Source organism: Eucalyptus grandis, chromosome 7, assembly GCF_016545825.1.
Source record: "Eucalyptus grandis isolate ANBG69807.140 chromosome 7, ASM1654582v1, whole genome shotgun sequence".
Taxonomy (NCBI): domain Eukaryota; kingdom Viridiplantae; phylum Streptophyta; class Magnoliopsida; order Myrtales; family Myrtaceae; genus Eucalyptus; species Eucalyptus grandis.
In genome coordinates, this window is record NC_052618.1 from 44,616,150 (window position 1) to 44,628,432 (window position 12,283).

Here is a 12,283-nt window from a genome sequence, read left to right on the forward strand (position 1 = left end):
TGGCAGATCGCACCAAAGGAAAACCGGGCCATACACTTGTAAAACTCCTTCCCCAAGAGTAAAGAAATGGCCCAACTCAAGTTGTCCTCCCAAGATCCGTTGCGCCAAGGCAAGTTACATCTAGTCGCCCAAAAGAAGGCAAGAGTAGATGTAATATGACAACCAAAAAAGAGATGGTCAATAGAGTCCGGCATATCATTACAAAAAGGACAAGAAGCAACCTCAATTCTTTCATAAGATAGAATGAGAGATTGGGTTGGAAGCCTACGCCTTGTTATGAGCCAAAGAATAAATTGATACCGAGGCAAAATGTCCTTGTTCCAAATGAAGGAATGCCACCTGACACGGCCTTTCTTCCTACGGATAGCCTCCCACGCCGAGCCAACCGAGAAAAGGCCCAACGACTCCCCTCTCCACCAAAAACGATCTTGGCACCGGACAGGGAGGGAAGAGGCGACCCCCAAGCTTCAATCTCCTCCTTGAGTGTTTGGCCATCGTCAAAAAAAAGGTCAGCCATCGTAGCCTGCCTGGATAGCCTAGAATTGTAGATGAGCACATCCAAGAAAAACAAGTTTAAAGGCCCCCACGGGTGCCAATTGTCAAACCATAGTGACACAGATGAACCATCTCCTATCTTCCAAGAAAAGCTCAGTCTAACTTCCGCCCTTAATTGTAAAATCTTTTCCAAGCCCAAGAGCAGCAGGTTGGCTGCTTTACAACCCAAAAGTTTCTATTCTTCAAGAACGACAAATGGATCCACTTACACCAGAGTGACTCATTGTCTGATAACAAAATCCAGATGTGTTTAAGCATAGCCGCCTTATTATATTCGCGGAGTCTACATATACCAAGGCCTCCCTCATATTTTAGAAGGCATACATCCTCTCGGAAACCTTAGGCTCCTCCTCTTCCCAATTCAAGGCCTCTCTAAAGAAATTGTCTCAAAATACGTTCAATTTGATCAAATACCGAGACAAGCAATATAAAAACAATGGCCCAATAGGCTTGAATGGCATGAAGAACTAACCTGATTAATTGAAGGCACCCAACAAAGGAGAGAAACCGGTGAGCCCAGGATTGCACCCTCGATGTAATGCATCTAACCAGGTCGGCACAATCGGCTTTTCCCAGCCTGCTCGTGATAATCGGGACACCGAGGTAACGAACTGGCAAAGACCCTTCTTGAAAGCCAAGCTCTAGGAGGATTTGGTTTTTAAGGGAAGGCGAGCCTCCCGAGAAGAAAACCTCGCTTTTCCTAGAATTCAGCTGCAAGCCACTCCATGAGGAAAAAGTTTGAAGGCCTTCCTTAAGAAGCAAAAAGAGGAAGACATCATCTGCAAAAAGAGGTGCGACAAAGAGGTAGGTTTGCACCTCCAAAAGAACCTGAACCCCAATTGTTATGAGCTTCTATCAAGAATACCATAAAACACCTCCATAACCAAGGTGAATAAATAAGGAGACATGGGATCATCCTGCCGTAGGCCACGGCCACTAGGAAAAAACCCATGAAGCTCCCCATTCAAAGCAATCGAGAACCAGGAGTGCGAACACACGTCATGATGAGCTGCACCAATCGATCAAGGAAGCAAAATGCGAGAAGAACACGCTCAAGGAACCGCCAATCAACTGTATCATAAGCCTTCCTGAAGTCCACTTTAATAGCACACTTAGGAGTATACGGCTGAAGATGGAAGCTGGAAAAGAGCTCTTGGGCCAAAAGGATATTATCCCTAATACGACGTCCTTTAACAAACGCACTTTGAGACGGGCTAATAAGATCCTTCAACACTGCAACAATCCTATTCGCCATCACCTTAGTAATAAGCTTGTAAATAGTATTGCAACAAGCAATAAGCCTGTAATCATCAACGGAAGATGCATTCGGAACCTTGGGCACCAAAACCAAAATGGTATTGTTGACCTCCTTCAAGAGTCTCCCAGAGGCAAAGAAGTCCCCTACGGTTGTTGTAACCAAATGCCCTACCAAATCCCAGTTCTCCTTGAAGAATTCTGCCATGAACCCATCCAAGCCTGGGGCTTTACCCCGAGCTAGAGAGAAGAGGGTATTTCGAATCTCACAAAGTTCGTGAAGTAATATATATGAAATTGCTTTACAACTGATTTATGGAAAGTTTATGATGATTTGAGAAATGGATAGGAAATGGATGATGGGCTATGTTGCAAAATGTTATTTGCTTGGTTTAAGATATTGATTTCTAGATTGGATTTCTGATATTGGAGGATAGTTGTTTATGCTCAATATAACTATGAATCCAGTGGGGGGTTTTTGGGGTATGCATACCAAGTTTAGGATATCTTTCTGGGCTAAGCCACTCGGCTTTGTAGGTAGAGACCTTGCCAAGGGGGTAATCTTGGTCACCTTATCACCAAGCGTTGTGATGTGACCATAGTAAAGTATTGAGCAATAGATTAGTTAATATGTGATATTTGACGAAAATTATTCAATAGACTTGATCATTGATACTTGAATTGTGATGGTGATTTAAATGAGTTTTTCATATTAGTATAAAGTTTTGACAATAAGAAATAACTCTTATATGATTCAATATGTATTTTATATATTGGGTTCGAGTTATGAAGTTTGGCATTACTTTGTATACATGCATAGTGGTTGCTCGATCTACTTAGAAGATATGTACTACTCACTGAGCTATTGTTGCTCATTCCACTCGTCCTTTAATTTTTTCAAGTTCCTCGGTTAGCGGTGAGTAGAGCAAGAGCACCGACGATATTGAGGATAGTGACGATATTGATCGTGACTTTGATATGGGGAAACTTTTGGGAGTTCTATTTTTGGGTATGGATTAAGAAAGTGGTGCATATAGTTGTTGAGTTGACTGAGTTTTGTTGCTAGTTGTTCTTTTAGGTGGATTTATAAAAATTCTGATGTTATGACCAGCGTGTTGATTTATATATATTGATATCAGGTTGTTGGTTATATTTGAGGCTATGTTTTTCGTGTGGAAGGGCAGCCGTGTTATCCCCATTATTTTTGTGGTTTTGGGGTGTGGCAATGATTACTTGACTGGAAGCTATTTTTCAAACTACAAATTTCAATGTAATGCTAATCTCCTATGTGCCGTTTCGACTATAAAAAAAAAAAAAAAAATCTCCTATGTGCTACTACAGAGTGTACCGTTCCCGTGATCACAAACTGCTGCAAAATTTTCCAACATCACATTGCAAGAGCATAATATTATTCTCAAATTCCACGACAAACTAAATATGATGCAGCATCATCTGGACTAGGGCTGTCATCTGAAATTACAGAAATGTTATAACGTTCAAATCCCCCTGCATTAGGAATCGGAGGAACCTATGTCATGGAAGAATAACTGTCATTCACGGAAATTTACGGGGTACGCAACGTTTATTGTGAGACCATGGAAAGTCCCGTTCAGAGAGACTGTAAACCGTGAACAGCCTTCAGGCATTACCATCATGTAGTAAAAGATGTAATGCGCGCACAAATAGCAGCCAGAATGTTATTCAAGCTTTGCTAAATAAAAGCAGGAGTCTAGGAGTAACGTTGCCAAAACATTGCAGAAGGCACAAAAACACAATAACTCCGCTCCCTCCAACTAAGAAAATATCTGAGTGGAATTTGTCAGGTACAATCCACGGGTTAAGTGGTCTTCAAGAGTGGACATATTATCAGTTATCCTACTTAAGTGGTCTTCAAGAATGTTATTCAAGCTTTTCTTCTTAATTTGGATCAGTTTATCATATACACACCAAGGAAAGCTAAGATAATGATCTCGATTCAGACCCTCGTTATAGCAACCCCAGTAACTCGGGTGATATGTGACATGATACCAAGCAGATGCTTTTGCATATTCATCGACAGCCTCAGAATCTGAACCACTTCCCTTATCATTAAACCAGTTCCGAGCTTCCTTTCTCAGGGATTTTACAGCCCTAGTAATGCTGTCAGCGTCCCTCCTCTTGGTGAAAGATTTGGACATTTTCATTATGCAGCCACTAAGTATTTCGGCCTCTGTGTTAATCCCATAGTACTCCATCATATTACCCAGCTTGTAATCATAATTACCCTTGTGATAGAAAGCGTCGTCGACATATTCCTCAAATCCGTCCACTTCCATCTCTGGGTCATAAGATTGCCTCGCCATTTCCAGCGTGAACTTCCGAATAGAGCTTGATGCATATGCTAACTCTTTGACTTCCCGGAAAAGCTTTCCGATCACGTTATTGGATGGGTAGCTGGACTTGTCAGGCTTCTCCATGAAGTCTGGGCATTCTTTGGCATACAGATTAGGAGGTATCACAGCAGGTACGCCAGTTTTTGGAAAGTCGACAGCAATAGAGAAAAGTCTGGCAAGCTCTAAACATTTAGGGCTCATGGCCTTTCCAGGCTTACTATCTGCAAACGCGGTGTGGGAGTCGGCAATAATTCCAAGGCTGTCATTAAGCATGAATTTTACAAAATACTCTTCCACTTCCTGTTTAAGCAACAGCACCACCACAAAAAGAGTTGAATTAACCCCTACATCCACGAAGCATTACTAGAGAAGTCAAGGAGTGAATTTCAAACTGGATGCAACTCATTCATCTCCCGCATAATCGATTATCGATTACCTTACAAAATAAAGGTAGACAGGCAAACTTATCGATCTCCCACATATTTGATCATCGATTACCTTATGAAAACAAAGGTACGCTGGGATATACTCTTCTCGTAAGTAATTCAAGGTACATGTTGACCATTTCCTGTTCCAGCATTCCCAATGTTTCCCAATAATCCGTTCATTTCATCATCATGAAAAGGAAATGTTCCGCATAGCAAAAGAATAATGTATACACCCATCTTAGTAAAAGCGAATATGCATGGGAAAGTATAGCCTAATAATGACTACACTTGAACAAAAAAAAAAAAATTCTCAACAGCAGTGAAGAGCAGGTCCCAAATCCAACGTCAAGAAGGTACAATCAAGTATCGAGGCCAAGTTCTAGGAATAATTACCAATTAAATCCTAAACCTAATGTATGGATTTCGATTCAGTTTTAAATTTTCCAACTTTGTCGATGTAGTTCTAAACGTTTGTGCAAAATCACACTTTTATTCCTTATGGCCAATTGCCGCCCAAAATAGCTGATGTCACGATTCACAAATTGTCCACGTTAGCATGTTATATAGGAAAACCAGTGATGATTGGACTCCACCTTAGCAATTTCTAGCGGCAATTGGCTAGAGGAACTATATTGAAATTTTGCGCAAAGGTTTGGGACTACATTGGCAAAATATAATAGATTTAGAACTAATGGATAATTATCCCGAAATTTTACTTGTAGATTTGCGTTGGAACAAAATCTTATTATAAAGATCTAAAGATTATTTTCCGTACAAACCCATACATCACCATCGTAAATGATAACCTCCATACAAACCCAAATTAAGTGAAGCCACAGTTAAAACAAGCAAATAGCCAACACCAAAGTATGAGCCCCAGCCCTTTTCCCCCAAAAGCAAGGATGAGTTATCATGATGAATCTCTGTTCTCTGGAAGAGTTTCTTCGCAATAAGGAAATTGAATGGACCGATGTACGGTACCTCCAATTTTAGATGATCGATATTTCCGTTGTTGCCTAGCCATCTAGATAACACCACAGCATCTAAAGCTTCATTATTTACCATAATCGCTTTTTGTTTCCCTACAAATGTTTATCACTTTGTTTAAAGTGGCGTCTGAAGTTGTGACCGAAAATTTGGCGTTTAGCTTTTAGGACAGAAGATGTATGGTTCGGCTTTATGAATCCTATCAACGTAATGGTTGAATCAATGAGCCCAGTTATACTCAACTGTATGATTAGTAAGTAATCTTTCTTTTAAGCTATCATCTGCTTGCCAAAGGTGCAAACTTAGGGGTTCTTCCAACCCAGGGTAGGAAGAAAGAGAAGCACACAGATTTAGAAGCAGAAGGAACCGGCGAGAAAACAAAAGAACATAGCAGGGTTGACATGACATGATGCTCACACGCCTAATTCCTCCGCGAGGATGAAATGCAATCCAAGCATCATGTTGGACAAGCCAAGTCGAATGAAAAGAAAGACAATGTGAAGATAATGGATGCTAGATGTATTTCCTACTATAACTGTAATCTGTTATATAAGTTTCATGGTACCAGAAAAAAAGTTATTACAGGGTATAGAATTCCCTGAAAATGCTCAGGAAAAGCATTACCTCAATAGTGACATCGTGATCCAACTGTTCAATCGGGGCAGGTGTGTAATCCATAGGTTCGCTCTGGAGAGGTGGAACTAATTCTGAGTCCCAGGAGACGAAGTAACCATCTCCATCCAAATCACCCCCTGAACACTCACTGGGATGCGGCCTATTTTGTGCAAAAAGTGTAAGATGCATTAAGAGAGTATGCATTAAGAAAGAGAAATTGTCTGAGATGAGAATCAAAATAAGTGCAGATCAATATCATGTTTTGCTTTCTACTTTTATCAACTAACAGTGTGTTAGGGAGGATTAAAAGTAGAAAAGTTAACCCAAATTATGGGGAAGGAATTTCTTGCCTCTACTTTTATAGCTAGTAGAATTTAGGGGAAAAACTAACGGGATTTATCCAGAACCAGAACTATCAGAAGCATAGACAACATAGAGGATGCTTCTTAGCAAGGTTGGACACAAAATTTACTCATCAGCCTCGGATCAGTGAACTCAAACCACATTCAAGAAAGAGACACCAGGAGAAAGATTAACAAGAGTTCAAATCTAGCCATCAGGTCCCACTGGATAAACATTTGAGCATTTATTCTCAAAACTCAGAGGTGATAGAAAAGCAGGCCAAAACTATTTCTAAAGAACTGTCAAAATCATCCTTGGCTATGGAAAATGAGGAAAAGATTAAATTGGGTTACACATCCGACCATTTATTTCAGACCTAATACAAACATAATATCAGAAATTTTAGACCTTATTACTATGATCGAACCCAAATCAAAACAATAGTCAAAGATCCACAACCAAAAGCAAAAACAAGCCCAGGATAGATCCTTGACAAGTGCCAGTGCAACTACGGTCATTGTAAGCCAATAACAAGGCATGTTCGAGTCATACCTTTTTCCTTTTTGTGGAAAAACAACACAATCCACCATATGACGTAAAGCTGGCACATCTACGGCAGTTAGAACACGAACATCACCGGGATGTAAGCAAGGATTCCTCGCAACAACTACATTTCCCTGTACAACAGTTTGATCTGAGTCGGAACTTATGAAAATGATTGACTCATCCCACATCTGTTTTTTCCTTCTACCAGAATACTGCACAAACACCTGACCATATTGTAAAGTTCGGGTCTCATCAAGGCATCCCATCATGTATCTTCCTTCAGGAAGAAATATCTTTGTTTTTGTCCGTAAAAGAAACAATTTTGCAGCTCTGAATGTTCGCAGCATCATCGATAGAAATGGCTCAGCATCAGGCTCATAACCACACTTTAGCATTTCTTTGAGAATGTTACCATTCTCGCCAGGGGACATTAAATCTAGAGCCTCTTGTGCTCGTAAGGGATCAACTAAAATAGCATTTAGCTGATCTACAGCATTTCTTTGTTTTTTCTCAAACACGTGATCTGGAACGCCAAGCGTTGAGAGAAGAGTGATTAACTGGCGATTCAGAAAGAGAGGCTGATATTTGCTCCACGCCAAGACATTTAGCTTTGTCTCATTCGATTCATACTTGGACATGCTCTCTCTGAGTGACAGTTTAACAGAGGATGTCGGATCAACAGCTACAACACCTTTGTATCCGCCATAGCGAATTTGAAATGCTGAAGGAGTATAGCCGTTGAAGCCACATTTTCTTGCAACTTTCCGAGCGAAATTTTCAGATATTTTCCCGATTCCGTCAGAGAAGTTATAATATTTATCCTCAACATGTGATTTGACTTTAACATCCGGAATGACTTCAACTTCATGTCTATCTACATTGAGAGTTTCAGTAGATGAACTAAAGGATTGGCCGAATCTTGCGGCATATCTTGCAACATTTCTTATTTTTCTGAATTCACCCATCTTTGCCCTGATAGTTGCAGCAGTTGTACCATTTGTTGGAGCAAACATCCAAGCAGAATTTTCGCGTAACTGACTGGATGAGAAGGCAAGAAATTCAAACTCCTTATCACCTATTCTTATGCCATTCTTGAGTATAGAAAGGATCCTTTCATATATATCCGTCCTTCCATGTCTCGAACCAGTGTGAGGAGATAAATCAGTTGAATGCATTTTTTCCAAGTTCTCATCCACAAAAGAAATGCGGATAAAATTGTCAATGTACTGAGAATATCTCCGCAATACATGATTTGAGACATTAATTTCTGGACCAAAAAAATACACCCTGCACGGTGTTATTTGCACCCTATGTACATAAACCAAGCCAGCATCTAACGTTATTGAAGACAGTTTCGTAGAATGCCGGGAGGTGAGATATTTCTTGTACTGCTTAATCAGCCACTCTGAGGGTTCATAACAACATTCTTTCATATGGAACAGTTTGTCTAAGGCATCTAGGATCATGTCCATGTCTATCCTCCGTGTATCAACCATTCGATAAAATAAAGAATCAAGACAAGGTCCTGCTAGACAGCCATTCTGAACTAACAAATTGATCTTAAAGACAATCTCATACGGCAAGTCAAGTTCCCTGGGAGGGCCTACGATTGGAACCAGATCCGCACTGGAGGAGAAAGGAGAACCAACTTCCATATACAATGTTCCATCGGTTTCCTTATAATTGACAAAGTTTTCATGAAAATCTGGAACCGTGCATTCCCGAGGAATCTCTAAACAGACAGCACATGACTGTCCAATGCAAGCCAATGAAGTAAAATCAGTCGCTCTAACCCACTGGTCATCAGAACCATCTTTGAAAAAGTTGTAGAGAGGACTGCCCCAGATATTCTCCGATTCCGAATGCTGAACAACTTTTTTATGAATACAAGGAGCCCCATACAGCTAACATCCACGAGAACAAAAGTTACAGAAATTTATCAGGTCCTCCTCTATCATAAGAAGCATACCATGTAGAAAAGCATGCATGGTTGTGCAAGCATAAGAAAAAAGATGAGGACTGGGCCTCTTTATCTCAGTGAAAGTGAGAGTTTTCTTATAGAGAATCCAAAAAGGGCTGGAGCCCTGAAAGCTGGCTCTACATAAAGGAAAATTCATGATGTCTATCAGTATGTGAACGTCCATGGAAAATTTTCCACTACGCCAAAAGTATAAAGTTATAAACTCTAACTTTGCAGAGGCTCTAAAACATTTGTAAGTTCTGAATTAACCAGATGCCAGAATATGATCAGCATAGATGAAATTTAATCTCTATTACCGGAGGGAACTTCTGTACCCTGCTTAGCCTCCTGCTTAACCAACCTTGCCATGACCCCGAAGTTTGTTAAGATCAACTAATAATACACGGATCAGACAAGAGTCTTCATCTAGCATTAACTCGTAGCCTTAGAAGATTGGAACTTTTTAATATAACAAGATGCAGGATTCCCAAAATCAAGAAACAACAGCCTCATGAAAGATTATGATCATAAACCTCCAAGCTTTATTCTTTAAGAAGTTTACAAAAACACTATCGTGTCTTCTTGTGATTTTAACCGTGCGTTAGTAAGTCCTTAAAATGCTGAGAGTTTTAATTAGGAAATTATTTGTTGAAAATATATCTTGAGTTTGAAACTAAAAAGGAAACTTTCCTAATTCAAGAGTTTATATCATGAGAAATTGTATGACTAAACATTGTATGAGTTATTAGGTGTAATTGACAACTAAAAATATTGAATGTGTTTGAACAACTCGAGTATGGCTGTTTTCTCTGCTATATCACTTAATCTATAATGTAATTTTTTGCTACTCTCATCATGGACGTAGATTACCAAACCGAACCACATAAATCTAGCATCCTATTTATTTTTCAATTCTGTCTATTTACTATTCAATTGCTTGCTTCCACAACACTATCATTTACGGAAATGGTATTGAAAGTCATAAATCTTGTGTACAAAATGTAATCAGGTGATAAACTTTTCAATTGGCGCAATCAAGCCCTCCTAGCTATAACGTTCTTTATTTCTCTTATTTGGCAGCCTATCCCAAGCTATCAGGTATGTATTTTAGAGGAAACGTGACTGGATATTTTTCAAAATGGCTAAAATTTGATTGCACAAATTTTCATGTTCAGAACTTGATTCATTGAATACACAAATTTTACGATTTCTGATAGCAACCTATCCCAATGACCCCCTGAATCCCAATTGATAAGACGAGGCCAAACCGGAACCCCTTTTCCTAGTCCCAACCAGAGCCCACCAAAAATGTTTGAGAGTTTGCCTGCCATTTCTCTGTTAAGGTCTGGAAAATACAATAAAATTTAAACAAAAAGTAACTACTGGGAGCCTGAAACAACCCCATTCAGAGAGCCGAAAATCAGAATTTTAACGTTCATTAGAATTAGGAGGTTGCACACAAGGCGATGTCTGATCAAATGTAAAAACCAATTATGCATCGGAGGATAAATCACGATATTAGTGTAAATTAGTCCCGTGATCTGAATGAAGTTCACTCACCTGAATCACGAGATGCATTGCCCCACGGCCTCTCGGACGGTGTAGCTCCATCTGCCAGATGTTTTCGTAGGATAACTCGAGCTTATAGTCCGCATCGAAATGAGACACAAAAAAGCAGAATTTTCTCCGCTTCGTTCCGAAATTCACAGTGACATTCGCCCCTGTCCACAGTCTAGAGAACCTTTTAGCTGATACCTGACAGCCAAAATGCAGAGCTATACCTTCCATCGAATGCCAAAGGGTTCTTGGCTTCTGCATAATATCGTAATTAGCCTTGCATACAGTCAAACAAGAACACTGATACCACCAACCTTGACTAGCCGATGAAATAATCGACTCAGCATATTCAGGGTCGATAAACTGGACATAAGCATGGGATCCATCCTCACGTTTGTTTGGTCTAACCTTGATGGCGTCAACAGTATCTTTCCCGGTCTTTTGCTCCAGGAATTTCCTGACTGTATCATTCGTCACTAATGAAGAGAATCCGCGTACGAGTATAGTCTTACCCATTCTACTGACGAGAACTTTATAGCGCTCTGTTACACCGTATCGAGGAGGTCACCAGCAGTGACAGAGCAGCGTCTGCAGCCTAGGGTCCTTCAAAAACAAGTTGGGCCATTAGACAGGAAACATGAGAACTTACATAAAGTAATGGTTGCCTCAAACTACCACGGATCATCTTAGTGATCGATTATCAAAATGAATGCTTGATCACTGCTATTTGAAAAGCACTCAGAAAAACTATATACAGGCGCAACGGGATCAATCAGCATTGTACACCTTAAGGGAAAGAGCGACTGGCACCCGGAAAAAAACATCAGAACAGCCTACAAGTTCAGGCAACCATACCGGACGCACGACAGCGATGGATTCTAATTCCAGATAATGAAGTTGCCTTCCTAAAGAGACTCACGTCACGTGCTAATAATCACGAATCCTTCACGGTACTTAAGACCCCTTCTCAACGTGCACCATCTCACTCCGTGAAGCAGTCACGCAAAACCGCGAGATCCACGCACGATCATAAGAGACAGCCGCACGGAGTTCGCACTCTCGAACATGATGTCGAGTCACAGCGGGAGAAAACGGCGATCATCGAAAACCCAAGCTCGACTGACAAGAAGAAGTAGAAGTAGTAGAAGAAGAAGCGCGGTTACCCGGAAGAGCTGGCACAGCGGGGAAGGAATGGTCTGTCTCAGCGGTGCTCGAGAGAGAGAGAGAGAGAGAGAGAGAAAGGGAGAGGGAGTAGAAAAGGAGAGTGGCGGAGAGAAGGGAAAGCGTCTCGTTCGTCGTCTAACTCCGAGTCAACCTCTCTCAGTCAACAACCCCCCGCTGCAAGATGCCACTGCATTGCACTAGTCTCAGTCATTCTCTCCGTCACTGCTCCGCAACGATAGGAGGGAGAGTGAGAGTAGAAAAGCCAGGATTCCCTCCGCTTCGCGGGCCATTCCTGGTGACGAATGCGAAGGTGGCGACGGCTCTGCATGAGCCAACGTGCTCGTCAAGTTAAGGAAGCAATTGGCCTCGGGACCCACGACGAGAGAGTATACCGTACCGCCCACGTGTCGGTAGGCCACTGGTTCTCCAACCCTCTTTTTTTTCTTTTTCTTTTTTTGCCCTTTCCACTGGTGACATTCCGACGAGGACTCGATCCTATCCAA

The 12,283-nt window shown here is 41.0% G+C and overlaps 2 protein-coding genes across 2 annotated transcripts; both read right to left on the reverse strand.

Moving 5' to 3' along the window:
• Positions 1–1,519: 1,519 nt before the first annotated feature.
• Positions 1,520–2,017, reverse strand: LOC120296168. Its single transcript, XM_039317846.1, has one exon. The coding sequence runs from the start codon at positions 2,015–2,017 to the stop codon at positions 1,520–1,522; it is 498 nt and encodes a 165-aa protein (XP_039173780.1).
• Positions 2,018–3,515: 1,498 nt separating this feature from the next.
• Positions 3,516–11,927, reverse strand: LOC104430467 (RNA-dependent RNA polymerase 1). Its single transcript, XM_039316662.1, has 5 exons — positions 11,780–11,927; positions 10,620–11,219; positions 7,106–9,003; positions 6,221–6,371; positions 3,516–4,481 (listed from the first exon to the last, which is right to left on the reverse strand). Exons 2-5 carry the CDS (start codon positions 11,130–11,132, stop codon positions 3,603–3,605), a joined length of 3,441 nt encoding a protein of 1,146 aa, XP_039172596.1. The 5' UTR covers positions 11,133–11,219; positions 11,780–11,927; the 3' UTR covers positions 3,516–3,602.
• Between the last annotated feature and the right edge of the window lie 356 nt (positions 11,928–12,283).

Excerpts from the sequence above, each read along its gene's own strand:
- LOC120296168 (XM_039317846.1), bottom strand. The coding sequence starts at position 2,017 with ATGGCAGAATTCTTCAAGGAGAACTGGGATTTGGTAGGGCATTTGGTT.
- LOC104430467 (XM_039316662.1), bottom strand. The coding sequence starts at position 11,132 with ATGGGTAAGACTATACTCGTACGCGGATTCTCTTCATTAGTGACGAAT. Across the intron at positions 6,372-7,105 it reads TTTCCACAAAAAGGAAAAAG|GCCGCATCCCAGTGAGTGTT; the intron begins GTATGACTCGAA and ends TGCACAAAATAG. Across the intron at positions 4,482-6,220 it reads ATCACGATGTCACTATTGAG|GAAGTGGAAGAGTATTTTGT; the intron begins GTAATGCTTTTC and ends TTGCTTAAACAG.